This window comes from Phaethon aethereus, assembly GCF_964289735.1.
Source record: "Phaethon aethereus genome assembly, chromosome: 1".
Taxonomy (NCBI): domain Eukaryota; kingdom Metazoa; phylum Chordata; class Aves; order Phaethontiformes; family Phaethontidae; genus Phaethon; species Phaethon aethereus.
Genome location: NC_138575.1, coordinates 52606014 through 52629653, shown reverse-complemented (window position 1 = coordinate 52629653; position 23640 = coordinate 52606014). Strand labels below are relative to the sequence as shown.

General features: G+C 37.5%; 1 protein-coding gene across 1 annotated transcript in view; it reads right to left on the bottom strand.

Moving 5' to 3' along the window:
• Positions 1 to 23640, bottom strand: part of VEZT (vezatin, adherens junctions transmembrane protein) — a gene marked incomplete at both ends in the record, with an annotated part of 57263 nt that overhangs the window by 6242 nt on the left and 27381 nt on the right. The window contains 5 exon segments of the mRNA XM_082008292.1: positions 5788 to 5981; positions 6610 to 6941; positions 10018 to 10146; positions 17969 to 18128; positions 22262 to 22537. Coding sequence (XP_081864418.1) covers positions 5788 to 5981; positions 6610 to 6941; positions 10018 to 10146; positions 17969 to 18128; positions 22262 to 22537 — 1091 coding nt within the window.

Genomic DNA, 23640 nt, shown 5'->3' with positions numbered 1-23640 from the left:
GAAACTCACCTTGAAATACTTCAACTAACAAATCTCAAAAATCTTATAGACTTTGAAAACCAGCAGAAGGCAAGAAAAATTGGTAAAACCAGAAAAGAGACTTGGTGCCCAAGGCTAAAAAGAGAAGTAAAATATAAGATGGAAAATTATAGGCAAATCAGCTTCAAGTAATTGGAAAATACTGGACGAACTAATCAAGCAAAATATACAGGGAGCTACTTGGAAGATAGCAAGGAGATAAGTAACAGCCAGTGTGGGTTTGTTGAGAACAGAAGATGTCAAGTCACTCCAATTCCACTTTCCAATGCAGTAACAGGTCTTATAAATAGAAAGAAGCCAAAGACATCCAGCATATTGTTTTCAGTATAGCTTTTGACACTATGTCATGACATAGTCATAAGCAAAATGGGGAAGCTGCTATTAGGTGCATAGAATAGTCTCCTGGATAATCACAGTACAGTTACCATTTTCAGACAGGAACAATATATTGAGTGAGAATATGTCTCAAGTCCAATACTCTTTAGTATTTCCAATGGGTGAAAGAAAAGTGTTTAAGCTCATTAAATCTGCTGACATTGGGATAATCTGTAAGGATACTGAAGGGCATAATTAGAATTGAAAATAACACTGGAAAATCAGAGAGCCCAGGAAGAACTGGATTTCAGATACAGCAGTTTGGTGACAGTGGCTGCAAATTTTGTGCTTTGGAATAGTCAAATACACAAATATATGACAACTGACTGCGCAGCACGACTGAGAAAAAAATGTGAGGAGCCTAGTAGTCAACTATACCCTGCTGCAAGCAAAAAGCCAAACTACGTACTAGTACATATAAACAACAGCACTGGCTGTTAGACACATGAAACTACATTTCTACTCTGGCACTGATCAGGATGTGGATGGAACATCGTTCCCAGTCTGGGGCTCATTCATTCAATAATATTGTGGACGAACTAGAGGGAGTCCGGAGAAAAACAGTGGAAATGATCAGAGGACTATGTAAAGTATAGCTGTCAGGGAAGAGTTGAAGGATACAGAGTCATGCAGAGAAGATAGAAAGAAACACATTAGCTGTCTTCAAAAATGTAAGAGCTATCAAGAGGAAATGAATTTCCATTGTGGGTGGATCAAAAGTACCACTTTTAAATTGCAGCAAGAGATACTTCCATTCAGTAATAACTTTCTACTGGTAATGGAATTAAGTGCTGGAATAGATGCCTGGAAATACTGTAAAACGTCTCTGAAGAGAGGTTTTTAGGAACAGGTAAACAACATTTACTCAAAAAAACTAGTTTACCCTTGAGAACAGAAATGGGATAGATGACCTCGCCAAGCCCCAACTATCCCTATTTTCAATTTCTAATCCATACATTGAATACTTAGATATGGTATTCTGAAAGTAGGCAGTTCTCTTTAATGACAATTTTAACGGTGCTCGGTTACACTTTTGCAAACAAGGAAAGTAAGTAATTCCCTAGTTGCCTGGGCTGAGCTAAAGACTTGACATTCCAGAAGTATCTAAATGCAAAGTTTAAAAGAAAGGTGAAGCATGTAGTGAAATTTGAAGTAAGTGGAAAATTGACATGAGATGTTTATCTTATAAATATCAACCCCCCCTTGTCCATTGTGTAACTCTGCCTGGAATAAAATAATTTTAATAATAATAATGACAGCAACAATAGAAATATGCTTCTGAAGGTATGAAGACAAATTTGGAAGAGTATATGGAAGTTACCAATTAAAAGCTTGCCTTCCCAAATCAGAGGAGTAACCCAGCTGCTCTGATAATGTATAGGCTGCTCTGTTTGCCACTTACAGGGGTTAATGCCATTGCTAAGGACAGGCTTCAAGATCATGAATTCACAGTGTTTAACTAAAACTGCTGCTGCTTTAGTTCCTCTCCTGGATCAAAGGATTGGAAGATCCATGAGCTTGCAGCAGAGTACTATGGCCTTGCTCTTATAAGTATCTAAAAAAGTTGTATACATTTGCAAAGATAGAGACAGTTTAAAAGGAAAAAGGATGGAATTTAAACAGTTTGAGGAATATTATTTCAAAGGTCATTAAAACAACACTGTAACTAGCCTAAAGGGTATGCCATTCTGTAAAACTAGAAGCAGATTACTACATGCTCAAATTGTCGAGGTCTTAAGTCGTAAAACAGTGTTATCAGTAATAAAAAAAGGTGTAAGAATAAAGAAAAGATGGCTGAAAGTCTAAAATCAACTCATGTTGTAAGTGGGCAAAGATCAACATGTAGATCAATTATAGATAAGTCTATCATCACCCAGTGAATTTAAGTAAAGGTGAATTCCCCTCAAGGTGCTAAAGACCCACTTGCTCTCAGGCTCTGTTCTGTATCTGACATGATCAGTGTCTAACAGCATGGGTTCCAGAAGCACACCACGTCCTGTAAACGAAGAAGCCAAACAGCATTCACTAAAGTAACCAGACACTATAATATATACTAATATCACCACCCATGAAATGCTGATGGGAGTGTACGAATGTTCAATCAGTTAGACTTAAAGGCTTTATTTGACAGAGTTTGACACAATAAACTATTTAACATAGCTGTAAGAAACCTGCTTTGACACAGAATACTTTAGGGCAAGACACATGCAGTGCTTGCTGAAGGAGATCCAACTGTTTATGCAAAACTGCTGTGAAAAGAAGTGATAATGCCATAACTAACTAGGATAGCCCACAGTTCAAAACAGCTCTTTAGTGGTTGGAAACTTTCAACTCCTCATTCAACAACAGCATTCTGATGCTGGATGGAGCAATGAGTTCCCAGTTTCTTCCTCTCCATGGAGCAACATGGGCCCTTTGCCGCTGCAACTGCTAAGCTGACTTCTGCTTCTCATGGAAGGAAACCTTCCTGTGCTGAGAGCAGTTAGAACCAAGCACAAGCAAAGCTATATTTTTGCTCAGTATATAAACACGGTAAGATCTAAAGTCAAGCAAACAGTAAGTTTAAATACTTGATACATTTTGCATTTATAGATGAAGAAGCAAAAAAGACTTACTTTGTTTAAATACTAAGCACAATTATGAGATACTGCTAAAAATACTAAACAAATATATATTACATAGATATGTAATCATAGAATCAAAGAAACATAGAATCTGTGGGTTGGAAGGGACCTTTAAAGGCCACTTAGTCCAACCCCCCTGGCAAGGAGCAGGGACATCTTCAACTAGATCAGGTTGCTCAGAGCCCCGTACAATCTCACCTTGCATGTTTCCAGGGATGGGGCATCCACCACCTCTCTGGGCAACCTGTGCCAGTGTTTCACCACCCTCATTGTGAAAAGTTTCTTCCATTGATCTAGTATAAATCTACCCTCTTTTACTTTAAAACCATTACCTCTTGTCCTGTCGCTACAGGCCCTGCTAAAATGTTTGTCCCCATCTTTCTTAGAAGCCCCCTTTAAGTACTGGGAGGCTGCAATAAGGTCTCCCCAGATCCTTCTCTTCTCCAGGCTGAACAACCCCAACTCTCAGCCTGTCCTCGTAGGAGAGGTGTTCCACCCCTTTGATCATTTTTGTGGCCCTCCTCTGGACCTGCTCCAACAGGTCCATGTCTTTTCTGTGCTGAGGGCTCCAGAGCTGGATGCAGGACCCCAGGTGGGGTCTCACCAGAGCGGAGTAGAGGGGCAGAATCACCTCCTTTGACCTGCTGGCCACACTTCTACTGGTGCGTCCCAGGATACGGTTGGCCTTCTGGGCTGTGAGTGCACATTTCCGGCTCATGTCCAGCTTCTCATCCACCAGTATCCCTAAGTCCTTCTTGGCAGGGCTGCTCTGAAATATCTCCTCTCAAAACTGGGTCTAAGCCACCAGAAACAGCTCGCTCTTCAACAGCGTTCGTAACTGACATTGAAAATGGTATTCCCACTGCTGTACTAGTTGAACTAGTTAGTTGAATTAAACATCTATTGCAGCAAAAGTGCTAGGCATCCACTTAAACACAATGTCCTACTACCATGGAGTTCTCGCTACAGTTCTTGTCAAAAGATTCATTTGGTTTTGGTTAACAGTGCATAAAGACAAAAGAAAGATGTGCTTAGCCGTTATATTATTTCAGCAGGAAGGTATCTTCTTCCAAAGACATTTCAGGAAGCATTGAAAAAGAAAGAGATATTTTAATGAAGTAATTTACCAACTCATGACTGACAGGTAAACTGTTAAGATTTGTAGAAAGACAGCAGAAAATTTAGATTTGATTTCACACACAGCTTGAAAATGTCAGCTTGCAGAAGCTGGACTGCTTAGAAATATATCAGGAAAGTCAAATGTAGTCAGATAAAAATAGTTTTCAATGACCAACATAATTTAAAAGTAGCTCCTGTGGAGTAATTCAGTAAACTTGTTGCAAAATAGAGAATCAATCCCAGCACATTTCCAGGAAAGTCACTGGGCAAAAGTGGAAGTGAAGGATTTTTTATTTCCCATGCAATCCCTCCCTTCTAGACCACACACTAGGTTATTTTTGTACTGAACTTTAAAAGGAAGCAAGTTATAATAAAAGTGCCTGCTGTGAAATTTATACACAAAGTATAAAAAAAAAAACTAAAATAACTAAAAATACTATGGTGTGCAGTCTAGAAAGAACATTTAAGGAAAGGGGGAAAAAAATCAGTGGAACTGCTGGTTGTGGAGGGCATCAACAAAACACAACAGGCTAGCACATGCAAATGCATCAGACTACATCTAATATCCTCATAGGTTGTTTTTGCAGCACCGAGAGAGAAGTTGTAAGACAAGACTATCAGGCAAAGTACACACAAATTTGGTTATGCTGTGTCTGGACCTGTACAGAGTCTGCTTAATACAGGCATTAGGCTCCCCAGTGCTACCAGTTCTGATGTAAGCATGAACAAGGTCAGCTTGCATGCCTCTTGGCCCACAGCAATCTTCATCCATCTACTGGATATCCCACCCATATATCATTAAGAGCTTAGCTCACTACAAATTTGAATTTCTGTAGGTAACTTGCTGATACCCCAGGTCGTAATTTTGCTAATGCAGCCTCCATTACCAGCATTACTCAGATGCTGTGCTGTGCTTTCCTAGGACAGTAAAAAAGCTCCTGGAAAAAAGAAAGATTAGAAATTATAGGTTCAACTCCATGTTAGGAGAGTCTAAGTTCACTTCCATTATTTAAGCTAGTTGTGATTACAAGGAGAACAGCATGGGCAGTACAGGTCACTAAGGAGAGGGCAAGGCAAAAGGCAAAACTTTGGGATATGCTGCTCAGTATGACTTTTAAGCTTACAGAAGATTAGCTCACTCTCTCTGAGAGAGCAGGTAAATGAGTATTATATGCTCAAGACATTCTCTACAATTTAAAATGTTCCAGGAAATGTCATTGTCAAGAAAGTTTCATGACAATGCCACTGTCATTTCAATTAACTACATAATTTTTATGCAGTAAATAAATGAAAATCTCAGGGACAATTGATCAAAATCCTGTCCCTTCACATGTGATACACCAATCAAAGGCAAAAAGCCAATATTGATCTACTCCTGGAAGTGTAACAATCTGAATCTGCATGCCTACTGGACTGACTTAACACTTTTACATTTTTTCCTGAAACAAAAGCTTCAAGGCCATCACAATGAAAAAGTCTGCAATACATACATAGTTTTTCAAAGTGTATGGTTATAAGACCTTCTTCAGGTAAAATTCTGATCCATGGGCTGAATGCTGTCTTTGACACATCTACCATTCCATCTCTAAAGTGTATTCCATTAGTTGCTAAATTAATCTCTCACATTTACCTTTTTTATTTGGGTTTCTTCCACTCATTTTTTCCACCTGAGAAATGGCTTCTTCCCAGCAGCTGTTGCTTGCCTGGATATGAGGCTGAATAAACTTTAGTTTTTGTTCCAGAACCTGATGGGCTTCTGTTGTCAACTCAGGTGTCTCCTTAGTGCTAACAAGTTTTTCAAGTTCATCCTCAAGAATTATTACCCTAAGTGATGAGGAGATGAACAGAAATAAATAATAGTAAATATTTGACTTCACCATTCCTTTAAGTATTTAATATCCTGTTATTTTCTTCAAGTTTTAAGACTCTAATTCAGCCAACTCCTCAAAGATGCCGCAAAATTTAAAAAATAAGATCATTTTCTCCACATCAAGATACATTGCTCACCTACATTTGTTATAGTAATTCTTGTATGTAAGATTAAAGGAGTAGGACAATTTAAACTATTTCACTAAGGCAGTGATAAATCTTTAAAAATATTTACTAGGTAGTTACTACAAGCTGAACTTCCTTATAAAGCATTTGTTATGTTGCAAAATCAATGAAAGATAAGTATGTTTTCAGATTTTTTCAAGGGACTGACACAAGCAAGGCAGGATCTTAATGCACTGCTTAGCTTTTTCACCAGATACTTAAAAGAATAACCAGAAAACAATAACAGATTCCATATTGAACCAAGGATCTTTGACCCCATATTATGTGAAGATATGCCTATGATTGCAATGACTATGTGTATCTGCCTTTTGTTTTCAATCTGAGATACAAGCTGACAACCCAAAGTCTGAAGCTTTCTTCCTACAGGCATAGTCTCTTAATTCACGTGTAAACTTACTCATTGAGCAGTGCCTTGAGATGAAGCTGCAAGCTGCGTACTGCTGTGTGAAGACTGTTCAGCTCTCTTGACTTCTGCTTTGTTCTGGTTGGCCGTTCAAAACCCAACTGATGCTGAGTTTCTAAGTACCGATAAAACTCATAGCTTCGCTTCAGCTCCTCTAAGCAGGCAGTATGTGTATGAGGTAGACCTTGAGTCACATCAGACAAGATATGATGAGGCAGCTGTTCAGGGGAGACCAAGGGCTTGGGAGATGTATTGGCTGGGGAGAGGAGGAGCACCAGCCTTCTGAAGAATTCTGAACTCTGCCCTACCCAGAGCTGAAAGAGGACCTGCAAAATAGGGTAGGGTTAGCTCTGTGCACCTGAGAAGACAGCCAGCCTCCAAAGTAAATGTACAGATACACCATGGAAAAACATTCCTCAGCCAGCAACAGGAACTTTGAAAAACTGCAAAAATCTGCTGAATGTTTTTGAAGGGTATCCCAGACCATGGGAGGTTTAGATCTTGTGAACCTTAGGTGACTGTTAATTCTTCAGTGAAGGATGCTATAGGCAATTATGCTCAAAAAGTTGTCAGAGGCCTAAAAACTCATATTCTCATCAGTCAGTTTCATTATTTGCTATAATTTCCACATACCCTACAGTTCACAACGGCTGCCAAAATTCCAGTGGCAGCAAAGACGTTTTTTCCTTTATAATGCCAAGTTATCATTTATATGATCTACTAACTACTGCATTGCCCCACACCCAAACTTGACACATGAGTCTAATTGCACTATACTTCAACAAAAACACACTCTACATCTGAAGAAAGCTGAGCTGCTAACTTTTTTTTTTTTTTCAGCCAACATGAGAAATTTCACCAATACCCTAAGGAGGGAAAGGCTTGTAAGAAATGAATCCATTCACAATGTTATATATGGTACAAAAGAGGTCAGTCCATCTGGGAACAAGGAAAAACACAATTAATTTCTTGAGAACTTCCACTTCTGATGAAATGAACTGTTTTCTTAGCTTAGAGAAGACTTTTGGCTCAGTAGGCCATGACAGAACAGTAGCATCTTATACCTCTAAACTGAAAGGGAAAGGTTATGACACTTTGCTTTGCAATACTGGCCCTTATTAAAAGGGATCAACTGTAGATGACTACGAGGTGCAGTCTGAAATCTGTGCTCTTCTCAGACCGAGAAAGACAAAGTAATTACTCATCATGCTTTTTTCCACCACCCTTAGCTACAGAATAGGATTAACAATTTACTTGTTCCGAGATTTTGGATCTACAGGATTTGAAATAATTTATTTACATCTTTGTACTCATACTACTATGGACAAGTAGCAGTTTGTTCCAGTGCGCAAACAACCAAGAGCAAAGCATTCAGAATAGTAACACAAACAATTACATGTTTTCAGATAGATGTGGTCTGATATGCCCCAAGGGTACATCAAAAATACTTGGATGTACACTGATAAAATATTCTAAAAGAAAAAAAATGTCTCAATTTACAAAAGATGGTTATGAGAATAAAGAACACAGAATAATATTAAATTAATTTGAGGCATACAAGCAACACTGTGATTTGGCTGAGTGCTAAAATAAAAAGCAGACAAGTGGGCAGCAATCACTCAAGCGTCCCTGAAGATATGGTGCCCTGGACAGAAAGTCAAGAGCTCATGCTATAATAAGCACAAAAGAAGGCCAATCCCTTCCACCAGACATTAGGCAAAAGCACTGAAAAAGGAGCACACAAAAGTAGTGGACTTCAGGAATTGATTATAATAATCCAAAACCTACCTGAAAAAAGGCACAGCAATGAGAGAAAAGGATATTCCAGATATATTTAGGATTGCAAATAGCTTGCTCTGCCAATGACTTCTGGTGTTTTTTATTGACACTTAAACTTCACCCAAAACATCCAACTGGCTCTCTTCACCTTAATTTGGTATTTTTTCTTAAGCCAAAAATTTTCTACTCTTAAATTGTTTTAGTTCAAGGACAAGGTAGCCAAAAGACACAGACTACATTTGTCATATGGCCTAGACATGGGCTTGAACGAAAATTAAAATATGAACCAAATCTGGATATATGTCTGTATTCTACCTGCATTTTAATATAAAGATAAGTTTTCTCAAAAAAAAAAACTGAAGAGGACTGCACATAAATCCAGGGCTCGCAACACAAATACGTCCCAAGGTTATTGAAGAAGATCTATTTTATTATCTACACAGGAATCTGCTTAAGATTGATTGATGTTAATTTAGCTTGGTTCAACTACACCACACCCAGCCTGCATCTCTGTCTGTTACCAGTTAAGGTAAACTGAGATTTACTAGTTGTGAGCTTAACTCTACCCAGAAAGCTTCCCAACCAGTCTAACTAAAACAGATTTCAGTTAAATTACTGCAAATTGCAGGTAAACAAAGACAGCTTACAAGCCTGGGCACCTCTGACTGGCTTCTTGCACATAAAGAGAAGTGGGTAAATAAGTGGGCTTGCATGGTTGCAATTAGGACTTCAGCTAATGAAAAGCCAAGAAAGAATCCCAAAAGCTTACATGTGATGTAGCTCTTAGCTTACAACTAATTAGACAAAGCCTCAAAGCTTAGCAGTCGCTATTACTGGTAACATTTACTGTCAGAACAAAAGAAGTCAAGGTCTAGGAATTACGTGAATAAAATGCAGTAAGAGCCAACCCCATAAAAACACAGAAGTCACATAATAATGGAATTTTCCACTAAAAAATAATGTTAAAAGGGAACTGCCTTGGCAGAGAACCACTAGAGTGTAGAAGGCTTGCATTCAACTGCAAACATTTACTCATGCAAATTAAAAATACTTAACATCTCAAAACAAAATAAGATTACAAGGCCATTATATGGTTGTCATTCTGTTCAGTTAAATGTTTTTCAAAGATCAAGGAACTACACTGGCTCATGGCAGTAGGGGTCCAAGCCTATGATTTCTACTCCTCAGTGTAACTAAATGCAGCTATTCCCTTTGGCGGTTACAGTTAATTAATATCTTCGGATGTCTCTCTCTTTATTCAAGTCAAGAGATTAGACATACGTACAAATCTGAAAATTATTTTATTCAGCTGGGATCAAGTGAAATCAGAGAGAAAAAAATCACGTTTAAGAAGGAGATTGATCAAGCTGATTATAAAACACTGGCTTGAATTAACATGATTTGTAAAAAAAAAAGCTAATGTTGTATTGTACAACTTCTCTTTAACTACATGCAAAAAGAAATCACCTAAATGCCAATAAATGTAGAAACACATGATATGAGACTGATGACATTTCCCCCTCAGTTGACTGTGTTACTACAGGCTAGTATGTACAAGCCACAGGGCTTCATGACAGCTGAAAGAGATTGTCATGACGCGTATGTCCTTCTAGGGGAGGTTACCTTGAGCGCAGGCAAGCTGAAGCCATCGGTGAGATTGTGTGCCTCCTCTTCAGATACCTGCTCTTCGCTCAGTCCCAGACCCAGCTCCTTAAAGGGGACTACACAGATGTAGTTGGTCACGTTGTCACTCTCTGAGTTCAGAGGGTAAGTTTAGCTGGAGTTAAGGTGGTTAACAAAGCAACTTTTGCATTAAGCGCACAGAAAAGGAAAAAAAAACACACCTAAGAAGGTTTCTTATTGCTGGCAATTTGTATGAAAGCACATACATTCCACCCAAATCCACCTGAATCCTGTTTAATTGAATGTTTTACAATCCTCATTCAGAGCACAAGTTTTAAAGGCTCTTAGAAGGATGAGAGATAAGACGCTGACAAAACACCTACATCTAAATACAAACACGTAAAAAGAAACAAAACAGATTGATGAAAAATCCCTGCATCCCTTTCAAGTGAGGAAAATACCTTATCTTTAAATATTAAGTTTCCAAGAAGTAGCTCATGTCAATCTTAAACCAGAAATCATACATTTAACAGAGGACAGAGGAGAACAATTGTGCAGTTTGAAGTTTCAAAGGTAGCCTACGTTATAGACCAAATTCAGGACGATGGGAATTCCCTGCGAGTTCTGTCTGTTGAGGGACCACTCAGAGATCTCTACCATAACTGCTCTTTGACATTTCAGAACCGTGAAGGAAAGGAGCTCCCTGATTTTCATACCATTAATTTTATTGATTACATCACTGTAAAGCCACCATGATCTTGGCAAGAACAATGACGAACTGTGATCTATCAACACAATTAGCACATTTAAATTCCAACTAGGAAAATGTACATTTCCAGTCCTCAGAAATGCTTAAAAAGTAGGAAGCAAATACAATATAACTGATACCAGCAGAGAGATAAAAATAACTCACAGACTAGGCAGCATTTATTTTAAAATAGCACTAATTTTAGGCTAACCTCATGCTGGGGAAGGGGAGAAGGAACAGTTCAAGATTTCTGCACATTTTGGATAGTTACCCAGTCACAAAATAGTAAAATTTGCTTTAAAACAGAAACTTGCAACTTACGGTGATAAAACACATCAGTTCCACAGAAATACATTAAAAAAAAAAGCTATTTGTGAAGCATTCATGAAAGTAAGGCCTTAATTTAAACTACATTTTTTTCAATTATATTTGAATTTACAAGCTGAATACTCTCATCTCTTAGGACATGTAAAGCCAATTAGAAGCACTTGTCTCCTGTCCAGCTAATGTGTTTTCTGGGGAAGCTACAAATTCCACCTGCTTTCACTCCCAAATATTCCACCTGTTATATCTTCATAGGATTAAACTTGTAATAATGATTTGCTCAAGAAAATTTTTACCACTTCAGTAGAAAAACATTGCATAAAACAAAAATTTCTGTGGCTCAGGAAACAGCGGTCCTAAGTGTCCAGGCTCTAAACGACCACCTACATTTCTCCCTAATTTCCCCTCGAAGTCCAGGAAGAAGGAAGCCTATTAAACGTTCTCCGGAAGCATGAATGCAGACGAAAACCTGCAATGCAAATCACTCAGAAACACAATATAGTGTTGCCACCAGCTGCTGCCTCACATAAATACGGTGTCTTTTCTAAGTTAACCTGACAGCATGCCCAGCAGATGGAGCACATGGGATGAGGATGGTAACTCCATCAGAGATTGAAGTCAGGTCAAATATTTTAAGGACCAGCTATCTCAGAGACTAATTATATTCCTTGTTAATCTTTTCCCGCAACAAGACATTTCCAACAGCACGAACACCATAAAAAGCAGTTTGGACACATGTGCATTTCTAAGTTGTGCCAGAAAAAATATTCCAGGGAACCCCTGAAATGTGTGGTTTGACCAAAGGAGCCACTTCTTAATACTATGTCTCAGCTAGGGATTCCCAGCGGACTCCTGCACCTCCTGCCTTGCCCGGCTCTATTGTAGCCCTCCCACTCCCATTTCTATGTGTTAGATGAAAGCAGAGAACTGATTCCATGCAGCCATCAGCTTCCTAAGGACTAAACCTTTAGAAAGTTTAAACACATGCACATAAACATACACAGATACACAAACACACTTCCTTCATGCGCCTTGCTCTAAAGGCAAGTATTTTTGGCGCTAATATTTCTATTAAAGCCAAAATACAGTAACCAGCCTTAGGTTAGTTAAATTTTTCTGTCTTTGTGAAAATATTTCATTCATCTGTTTAACTTACATTCCTTATTAGCTTGGAAGAAGAGAAGCCAAAGCTACTTAATAATAAACTGCAAATCCATACTAGAATATCTGTACAGTGAATATCTAACCTCTGTCAGGAGGCCGATCTTATTTACCTATAGAAAGGCAACGTACATAACAATGTAATATTCATACTTTGCTCTTCAAAAGCGCATTCTCATCTAAAGATTTAACAGGGAGGGCTTCACAATATCCCTGAGAAATCCAGGCTGTTCTTTTACAAAATTCTCACCTGCTCACCAGGCAGGAAGGGATGAGCTAAGCATGGGATGAACTGGCTGGTCATCGCCCCAAAAAATGCCCAAGAATCTTTACTCTGACCTTTCAGCATCAGATTTCTGATTTAGGCTTTTATGACCCAAAGAGGGTACTACTTCTTGCTTAGCTTACTGTTTTCTTGTGTGAACCTTCTCATTCCCAAGTTAAAAGGTATGTGTTTTTCTAACATTTCATGATGCAATAACTAATTTTTTACAGAGTAGAAAGAAGAATTTTTTCATTGATTTCGAGGAAATTTGAAAGTTTCCCCATGCTCAGTGCATCTCAAAGACACAGAATGCATTTTATAATCATTCCACCTTAATGGGGTGTCATCATTCAGTTTAAAACACTGCTATGCAGTGTCTGTTTTTATAACACTATTTATGCCTTTCTATCAGAGAATGGCACCTTACACTTACAACAAGATTAAAGCTTTTTCAGTTTATATGGTGCAATACCCAGGTCCTACCTATCTCTATAGTTCAATGGAAATGGAGTATCACACCATCTTGCACCATCTGAGGATGAGACTGTTAACATCCTCCAGTAACATAAGCTACAAAATATCCTCCACCCAGCTTGCATATAAAACAGTGAATAAACCATAAGTTCCCATGATGCAGAACACACAAAGCTTTTAAGTATAAAAATATTAAGCAACTAGCACACCAACTTAAGTACTGCCTGAGGTATTACACAATTCAATGGAGTACAGTGCAGAGATTTGCTGAACTAGTAGTGACTGGTCTGCACAACATCTTGAAAATACTTAACCCAAAATGCCTAATGTCTAGTTTAAGCTTTCAGCCATTGTATCCTGCTATACCCTTATCTTCCAGATTAAAAGATAAATACTCTCTTCTCCCTTCTGACTTTTTCTTCCATGATTTTGAACAATGTATTCTTGCGGATATGAACAAATCAGAATAAGAACGGCATGACAAAATGCTGAATTGTTTCTGCAAGTACCCAACTGTCACTTCACATAAAATGTAAGGAATATGACTTTCCATCTTATTAAACTATGGGCCCACCAAGTTTGAGACAAACTCCTGGTACAAGGCTAAAGTATAATTGCATATTTTTTCTATTTTATATGGGAAGAAATTTTAATTAGGACAGTATTAACTTGTTCTACTCACTGAAGGCAGCTGTCTAGCTAAAAAGAGCCATATTAGCCACAAGCAAATATTGCTAAACTTCTAGTTTTATTGAAGCAAGTAATGATAACATATCAAGTTTATGCAACTTGTATTGACATGAATAAAACTGTGTATTAAGATTCTTAATTCTCTGTAACAGGTTCATCAGACAGATCTCCCTCTAACACATTTGAGATCTACATTAACATAAAAGCCTAATTTGCTGCAGATATTTTGGTAGGAGAAATACTACTGATAGCTATAAAATCTACACTTAATGGATTAGCATAGATCAATATATTCCTTAACGTTTAAGATGTGTTTACTAATTTGTTTTTACTTAGTCACTCATTTATGTCTACAATTAAGATTAATACTTAGATTAGCCAGTTTTTAAGACTCAGCCCAACAGTTACCAGCTCAGCCCCTCAAGTATATTTTCTTCCTTGCCTCCCTTGAAGTTATAACATAAAGCAAGTGGCCTAAGTTCAAAGCAGCTTCCCTTTGGCTTCCAATAGGATTAGTCTTACTGATCCAAACTAAGAATTTGATACTTATCTCAGAAATAATAAAATACATTAAAGTATATGTTTAGCAACCTACTTAAGTTTACTAACAAAAAGAAGTCTTAAGGCAGTGTAAAATAAAGCAACAATAAGCTCTGCAGTTTGCATTTGTTGACAAAATGTCATACAAATCTGTAATGTTTTTAAGATTAAACATTTCTCTATTTTACTGTATAATTTTAAAGGTCTAGATTTAAAACAATGTAAGTACGAAAATTCACAGTAGATTTTAGCTCAAACATATGTCTGTACAACATCGTTCACTGAAATAACTTTTTCTGGGAAAAAAAATAACCCATTGAAATAGATTTTGCTTATTTCTGAACACTTTTTTGACTTAACATTACATACATGCAACCTGTCTTAGAAAGCAGTTCCTGTAAGAGGCTGTTTGGCTAATTTTGTTAAGCACATATAAATGTGTGTTTTCAAAGTAGAGAAAATTATCAGCCCTTATCAAGCCATAAATGAGTGAATTGATCTTGTTGCAAATTATTTTTGAAAGGGATATTCCGACATAATAAGCTTGAAAAATAAGTCAGCTACAGATACGTCCAGTAAGTTCTGAATATATGAGTGTTTTAAATGAAAGCTTAAATCAAAGTATACCTTTTACTACATTAGTAAAATTAATACAATATTCTACAATACTTTAACGATTATATCTAATAATAGACATGTCTCAGTTCAAGACATGTTTACCATTGCCTAAAGGCAACAATTATCTTTACTACATTATAAATTTCAATCTCAGATTTCTAGGTTTATTATAAGAAACACAAGGATGAAGGTAGAACATACTTCACATTATCATCCTTTTGAAGGTCTGTATACCACTCAGAAGGCCCAATTATAGACTAGGACCTTATTTTCATAACTGGACATCACACAGAAAGGATCTCAGGAGTCAAAGGCTTACCACTGTGGTTGAGTGACAAGTATCATGTCCATGTAGCAGTATCAATTGAGTACCATCAACCAGGGAACACAAACTGTAATGTGGAAGTTTATTTCCTGGTTATATGTGCACATAAATGTTTCCATGAAATGCACACTCTGTGGTTCAAAGCAGTGCCTGTCCTACGTATTTGCTCACACGCTTAAGAAACTACTACTTCCTTATTCTTTAAAAATGTCCCTAAAGAATGATCAGACACCAGTGAAAATGGAACTAAGCTTTGATCTTTAATGTATTAGCTGGGAAGATTCAAATTTTCTTGCCCTTGAGGCTAGGAGGTGTTTCATATATTAAATTCCTACTGCAAATTTTTCCAAGCAAAGATAATTCAGTTTTTCACTTGCCGAAATACAAAGATACATCTGCTCTGCTACAAAAATACAAAGCAATATCCAGTAAACCAAAACCTGTTTAAATAAACAGTATTATGACTAACCAGAGAAAATAGGTTTTGGTGTTTTTTTAATGTCATTTTGTAATATTAATCCATATTTTAAATATTTGGAATGTTTCTCTAATATCTTTTTCTCTAATAAAAGGGTTTTGTTTTGCTGCTGCCAGTGTAAATCAATAATAGTGCTACTGGATTCGTGTCCCTCGCAATGCTCAGAAAAAGCAAATTTCAAATAGCAATTCATTAATTCATACTCAAATAACCTAAAAGAGTTAAAGTCAAGAATGTCTTCCGATTTTGAGCTTACAAAAAGAACTGTAAAAGTCAGAATTGGGATCTCATTTCTAGACTTTGGATGAACGTTCCTTTCCTTTAATTCATCAACATTCCTTTCCTTCCGTTTCTCACCTCTCTCCTTTATTTAATCACTCCAGTTCCTCTTCTTGCTGTAGGTCAGATTAGTGCTAACAACCTAATGATGGACAAGGGCATTAAAGTTGTCACAAGTGGCAGCTGTGAATGCTTTCGACATGAAGGAATCTTTGGCCCCTCCAGCATAAAGCACTATTTAATTGCACAAGGCACTGGAATCTATTTGAAAGATGCTCCTTGCCATCAATGCCCATGTAACACGCATTTTCAGGCATTCACGTTACGCAGGGAAAAATTCAAACTAAGGCAACTTGGAACTACCTTCAAGCTGCTCTTAATTATCCTGGTGGGGAGGAGGAATCCTTTACTTGCTGTCCTTACATTTAAATTTCTTGCTTTCAGTTTTCATGCATGGCAGAATTGGTCCAGCCTGTACCTCAGCTCACATGCTGCCACTGTTTTTGCTACTACGTTCTGCACAAATATAATGCTTCTCTTTCCATTTGTCAAGAACCTTGACAATTCAAGCAAGGAACTTCCAAGAACCTTGACAAGCAACTTCAACAAATTTTTGGCCATTTATTTCTGCTGGCCCTTACTACTGTGATATCTGCAGGATAATTTGGTATAATGTAACTTCTATCTTAAAAATTTCTCAAAGACAGATAGAAATGTCAAATTATCCAAAGTAAACAAAACTTACTTCTCTCCTATTCCTTAATTTAAAAGCCATTCCTTAAGTTTAGTAGTACAAAACAAGTGGACAGTCTAATACACACCAATATTCCTTGAACCTGTAACTTCCCCAGCCACAGCAACAACCTACACACCTGTGACAACCACTGCTGGGCCGACTTTCTCCATGCTGGAAGATATTTGGGAAGACCATGTTAACTGATCCCATTTGCAGATCTCTCTTCCCATGTTCTTAGAAGTGATTCTTGATTATTTCCAAGCTAGATATCAGCTGGTCTTATCAATGTGTCTGAACCAGTCAGAGTATTTTTTTCTTTCTTTACATAGCAAATACACATTATTTCTCAGAGCTGAGAGTGAAGTCGTGAGCCTAGAATGAGGATGCCTATCCCTACACAAATTATTTTGCAAAGAAATACTCATTTCCTTCAAGGTGAATGCACACACTTGTAGCTTCGTGTGTGCCTCTGTGTGCGTACGCAACATCACTCAATATATCCATCCATTTGCCAGGCAAGATATAATAGTAAAATACTATGTTCCAGGAAGACAAAACAAGTAATTTGTCATGTCAGATTTTCAACACTCGCATTACCACCAGCTTTTGTTTCCCTGCATGTGTTTTTTCAGATCAGGAACATACCTGTTTTATTTTTTGCTATAATATAGAGTAAAGACATTGTTATTTCCTATATAGTACAATAACTAAAATAAACATAGAAAAAGAACCCTTGAAATGCTAATGCCATTAAAGAAAGTATACAATTCACCAAAGAAATACAGATGATACTTCACAAAATGGAATCTGAATGAAATGCTCTGCTTTGATTCAGAGTAGAAACTCCTCGCTCTTAAACGTGCCTTTTGGCTAATTAAGGTATCAGTTTCATCCAGCTTGTCTGAAACAGGAAATCAACTTACCTTTGAACATGGAGATGTTGAGTGAAAGGCCATATTGTTCAGAGGAGAAGGTATTTTGGTGCAAGCGAAAAAGATGGCTAAGAGGAATTATAAAACAAAATCTTGAAGGACCCTGAAACACATTATCAGTACTTACACCAAAGGTGTGGGTATCAGTAACTGGGACAATGTTTTCAGTGCACAGAATCTTACCTCACACTGCACAGTACACAAAAAGACAAAATTTTAAGAATGTTCCAAACCAAGCGTAAACCCCAATTTACTATGCTACCTTTTCTTCATCTTGTAATATGTAATTTGATATTTTCTGTTTCTAGACATGCTAACTCTAAACATTTGGCACAGTTACAGGTAACTAACATGGAATATCTGAACTCATGTTTTTTTACAAAAAGGATATTTTTTCAGCATGTATAGAGTAGCCAGTCTTGAAGCTCGAAAGTTGGCTCTGACAGATCGATAAACAGCTTTCCGGAGACCAATAAGGTGCTGACTAGGATGCTGTCCAGCTTTATTAAATGGGCAAGCGGCACTGACCCTGTCAAGCAAACTTGAAAAGTAAAATGTGATACAACTGTACAGATGTCCTAAAGTATTTTTAAAAGACAGTACATCAGATTTCTTATTCCATTACTTAGAAAACTTTTTCAAACCACTGAGTAACTATGGGAGCAAAGAAAAAAAATCCATCATAACAATGATATATTTAATCAAAATTTTAGATAAGCAGCCAGGATTCGTCAGTAGACAGCCTGATTCTATTCTCATCTAAGCCACGGCAAAACTCCTGAGGACACTTGTTTTCTCCAAAGTTTTCCAAAATGATATACTAAGGGTAGACAGTCCATAACATTACCTCTGATGCGAAACTATCACAAGCCCGCTGTAAGCTTCGGAAGTTCTAACACACAGATATTCAACATATACTTCTTTACATGCAAATTTGTTCTTTAAATAGTTTTTGCAGAAAAAACGTTCTATTACATATTGTTTTTCATGCAATATTATATATTCTTTCAACCTTCTCCATGCAAAATCTTCTCTAGGTCAATAGAAATATTATTTGAGTGGTGACTTAGATTTTACCAATCATGCAATGAATGACAGCTGTGTTTGTGAGAATCTGATACGTAAACACATGAAATGTATGCAACTATACAAGCATATTTGAAAAAATATTTTGCTGTCCACACATTCAGGTGAATATACCATTTAAAAGAGACTGTGCCATTTGCCTATTAGAATAATAATTCAGAATGTCTTTAGGACTGTAAAAAATTGCCTCATCTGGAAATAAACTGAATTGTGAACTGGATGAATGTTAAATATGTCTAACATTAAGCTGCAGAAAAGGAAAAAAAGATTAATAACCAGTTATATCTATTTATATACAGTCTGATGCCAAACCTTTGACTGAGACACTGAAAATAGCCTAGGTGGACAGTTCATCCATTCTTCATTGCTGGGACTGTTTTTACTAGAATCAACTCAGGAATGAACATAGTCCAGACAACAGGACGATGAATTGCGATGAATTGTTTGGGTACTGGGGCCCTGCTTCTGCTCTCACCTTTCCCAGGGCACGTTGAGGAGGTGATTTCATGTCAGAAGTCACTTAAAAGGGAAAGGCATACAGAGCACCTGGCAAGACTGGGGTGGGTTGCTGCATTGGTAAATATTTCTCTAGCCCATCTCCATCCAACGGAAGAGCTGACTAAACCAGCAGACCTGACCCTGCTAGAAAAATGTCAGTCCTACTACATGTGCTTAGCTGGACCATGCTGCACTTTGATGGGGAGGGGAAATAGCTTATTGCCTCCACTGCCAAATATGAGAAGCAATGCAGCCCACCCAGTGAGCAAGGCTGGACACATACCAGTACGTTAAATATGGTTAACACAGGGAGACGCATGCCAAACAGAAGTACACTGAATATGCTAGCTAAAATACCATATTAAAATAACTGCATACCATATTAAATTATATAAGTGATATTAAAATGGTTTATATAACAACTCATAAAGTACTTTAAAATCTGTATAAAATACAACCAAACTGTTAATTTCAATTTCAAACGTAAATATGTTAGTCTTGCCATGTGTTTCACTAGGGACCACAGCATGTAATGTAGTACATGCCAATCTCTAACATTTCCCTAGCTTTTGAAGGTAACAACTCTAAGTGTTTCTGGATAAACTCTTACACCAGTTTGTAGAGTCAAGCCCTGGATGAATTGTCAGAAGCAGACTCATAGAAAAGCAGCAAAATTCTTCTACTGTAGGAAAGACAGAGATCGATGTTCTGCTACAGCGTTATAAGCATCTCCAGCTCCTATACAGAACAAATACAGCACAACTCATGCACAGCGTGTACTGCCAGTATTCAGCAAAACAATTTGCTCACCCTCTGGGAAGGCTTGTGTCAGTGTTTTTTATAAAATAATTCTTCTTTATTCCATTAACCTTAAATTAGTGTAACTTGCTATAAATGTCTATGTGCCAGACATGCCATATCACTAACTTCCTAATGTTCCATTTATCTTCTACGTATATTAACTGGACTTACAAAATGTTATCAGCTTTGCATACCAGCCACAAATAGCAAGAAGAAAAAAAGGTTTAGGGTGAATTTCCTCTTTCCTACTGCTCCAAACCCATTTTACTTGTAAAGAACAGTGACTTATTTCTCCATTAGTCTGACAAGCCAAATCTTAAACAGGCTCTCAACTTTTTAATGCACAGTCCAAACCATGCTGAGTTAGCAGTACATTAGAACAGCAGCATATGTATCTTTGAACAGGGTGCTGTGCCATCTGGTTGAAAACCCATTCCTTCAAGGATGTAAAATGACACAAGAGGATACTCATTAACTTTTAGGATGCAACCATTTCTATCGCTATGTGATTCTTTCTGAATAAGCATTAAGACTTTGACAAGGTCACTACAGAGCATACTAAACTTTGATCTGCTAAGGTTTATTGTAGCAAAATTCGGGGAAAAAAAGGGGTAGCTAGTTTTTTGGATCATACACGAAGTGCTATCTCAAGCAAAGAATTACATGGTACCCTGTGCAGTAGCATCTCTTGCATATGTGGGTGCAGAAGAGGACACTCTGGATTTAGAACTTCCGCCAGGCTAAACCAAACCAAAACCTGTACAGTGCACACTTCTTCATACTGGACAATTGTTCCAATGAGGATGCTGGCACAATTAGACTTCTCCCACTCCATCCATACTCCAAAGTTTTTTGAAAAGCTTGCCAAAGCTTTAAGTAAAGAGGCTATTAGACCAAGCATCAGCTTAAAGACCAGTCTGGTTTTTGTTAATCTGTTATCTAAATATGTAGTATAAGAACAAGGCACCAACAATTTAGACATTGACCACAAGTTCGTTTGCTTAAACTTAGGAAAAAATCCAAATGTTTTTCTCATCTGTAATTTGGACAAGCCCTAACAATAATTTCTTTTAAGAACCCGTTTTCAAAGATAAGACTGCCTATTGCTTAACTATGTGCTTCTTCAGCAAAAAACAAAACAAAACACATAGCTAGGCAGACTGAAGACATGCTTATGCATTCCAGAGGGAGAATGAAATATTTCTTTATTGAAGCACATTGAAGGTATCTCAAGCGAGAAAATTAATTCAAAATGTTAAGTCTACAGTTTCAAGCTTGCATGTAAAAACATGTGCCTGAGCACAGAGTAGTTGGTCTGGCATGAACAAACAATTTCTTGGTGAACACAGGGGAATTTTTTATTGTTTTTAGAAAGAAGTCAACTGGATTTTAGCTGTTGGCATTTCCCACCTCCTTTAACCTTAAGTCTAACTGGCACAGGTACATATCTGACCATAGGTTGTTACAAGGGAAGAGCATACATGGCAATGAGAGTGCACAGAAGGGGGCCTGTTAGCTTTGGGATCATTGCATACGCTGAACATGTTCTGATGTCCTTTCACATAGCAAATAAGCAAAAATTACCAAATAGCTATAAGAGCTAAATAATCAGGAACACTTTTACATCCCCTAGGTGGACAAGAGGCAAACTCAGCAGTAAATAATTTAAGATTCTAAATATCTCAACAATTGTATGCAATAAAAAAAAGTACTGTAAACTTTTTTCTGAGGTGGGAAATGACCTTTGATGGTCTTTGCTGATTGCTGTTTTCTCAGACTGTTATTTCTTAAGTAAAAATAGAATGGTTTTCATGTCATCTTATTTTCTAAAATACGAATGATTACTTGCAGGTCAGTTTACTTACATAGATTTGGTAATATAAGACACAAAAAACCTGCAAACAAACATTCTTCTAAATGACTCCCCAAAATAGTTAACTATTGGGTTAACTATATTAACTATTAACTATTAATTAACTATTGGTAACTATATGGGTTCAAAACCCATTTTTTCATGTGTTTTATTGCTAGCAGAGCATGAGATTTTAAAGGCATACGAGTTTTGTGAGACTTAATTCTCCTTCAGGATGCAAGGTTTTAACGCTGAGTTGTTAGAACTCATACTTTTAGTATGAATGGTAATTATACTATTTTATGTAAACAAAAAGCTTTATGTATTATGTTTCTCGGTAATTCCACTCGTTATGGTAGACAGTGTAACAAGACAATTTTAGAAGATGTCTGTCTTGAGTGGATCTGTGTATTAAATAAAGTGAAATACAGACTCACAGGGTAAATCCTCTGGAAATTACTTCAGTCTCTTGAATGAGTCGTAGAGCTTTCCTCACGAGATTAGTAAAAGCTCGGCTATTCGCCACTGTTTCTTCCAGCTGGATACAGTATTTTCGCAGGGTCATTTGCAGCTTGGCTGTCCTCCATGCGCCCCACACTCGAAAGACTGCATAGACAAGCAGAACTAGTCCCCACAGCAGCCACGATGATTCCTTCCACCACGAAGGAAGCATAAGCAGTGCACTTACAAAGGCAAGCAACAGAGACACATCCCTGCAAACAGAGAAAGTATCAACCACAAATTCCTGAGGTCAAACAAGTGGGAAAATCATGAAGCTTTTGGTTACGTTTGAGATTACGACATCTTCTTATGGGGCTTTTATGTAGGTCCTGAAGGGAGCTGTAGACACCAAAAACTAATCCTAGTGGCAGATTTAGATGTGTACCTACGTATTACTTGGCCACTATACCCTAAGGAAACATTTTTCCAGCTTTTTTATGGCACAACTAAAAGAATAATGTACCACTCTGAAAGGTCAGTTTCGCTTACACATATGACTTTAAGGAAAAAAAAAAGAAAAAAAAAGAAAAAAAAAGAAAAAAAAAAAGAAAAGAAAATAGAAAAAGAAAAAATCTGACTACTCAGCATTGTAAGCCAGGGTGGGTAGGAACTACAATATCTGTACTTCCAGGTTCAAGAGTACAGTAGGGAAGGGCATGTTTCTTTTGGTAACAAAACCCTCAAGTAATGCCAGCTTTATTTTTTCCAGATTCTGACTCATTTAACTTGGACACAAACACACCACTAATTTTTAACACATTTTTATGACAACAAGAAAATACACTGTGTTTCATATATAGTATTATATATTAATGTAGTATTATATAGCCTCTTCAAGGCTACTGATGGGTTTCAGTAAAGGGTCCAGGGTTAAAATATCCCAGATATGGAGCCCTCAGCACAGAAAAGACATGGACCTATTGGAGAGGGTCCAGAGGAGGCCACAAAAATGATCAGAGCGGTGGAACACTTCTCCTGTGAGGACAAGCTGAGAGAGTCGGGGTTGTTGAGTCTGGAGAAGAGAAGGCTCCGGGGAGACCTTATTGCAGCCTCCCAGTACTTAAAGGGGGCTTATAAGAAAGATGGGGACAGATGTTTTAGTAGGGTCTGCTGTGATAGGACAAGGGGTAATGGTTTTAAAGTAAAAGAGGGTAGATTTCTACTAGACAGAAGGAAGAAATTTTTGACAATGAGGGTGGTGAAACACTGGCCCAGGTTGCCCAGAGAGGTGGTAGATGCCCCAACCCTGGAAACATTCAAGGTCAGGCTGGACTGGGCTCTGAGCAGCCTGATCTAGTTGAAGATGTCCCTGCTC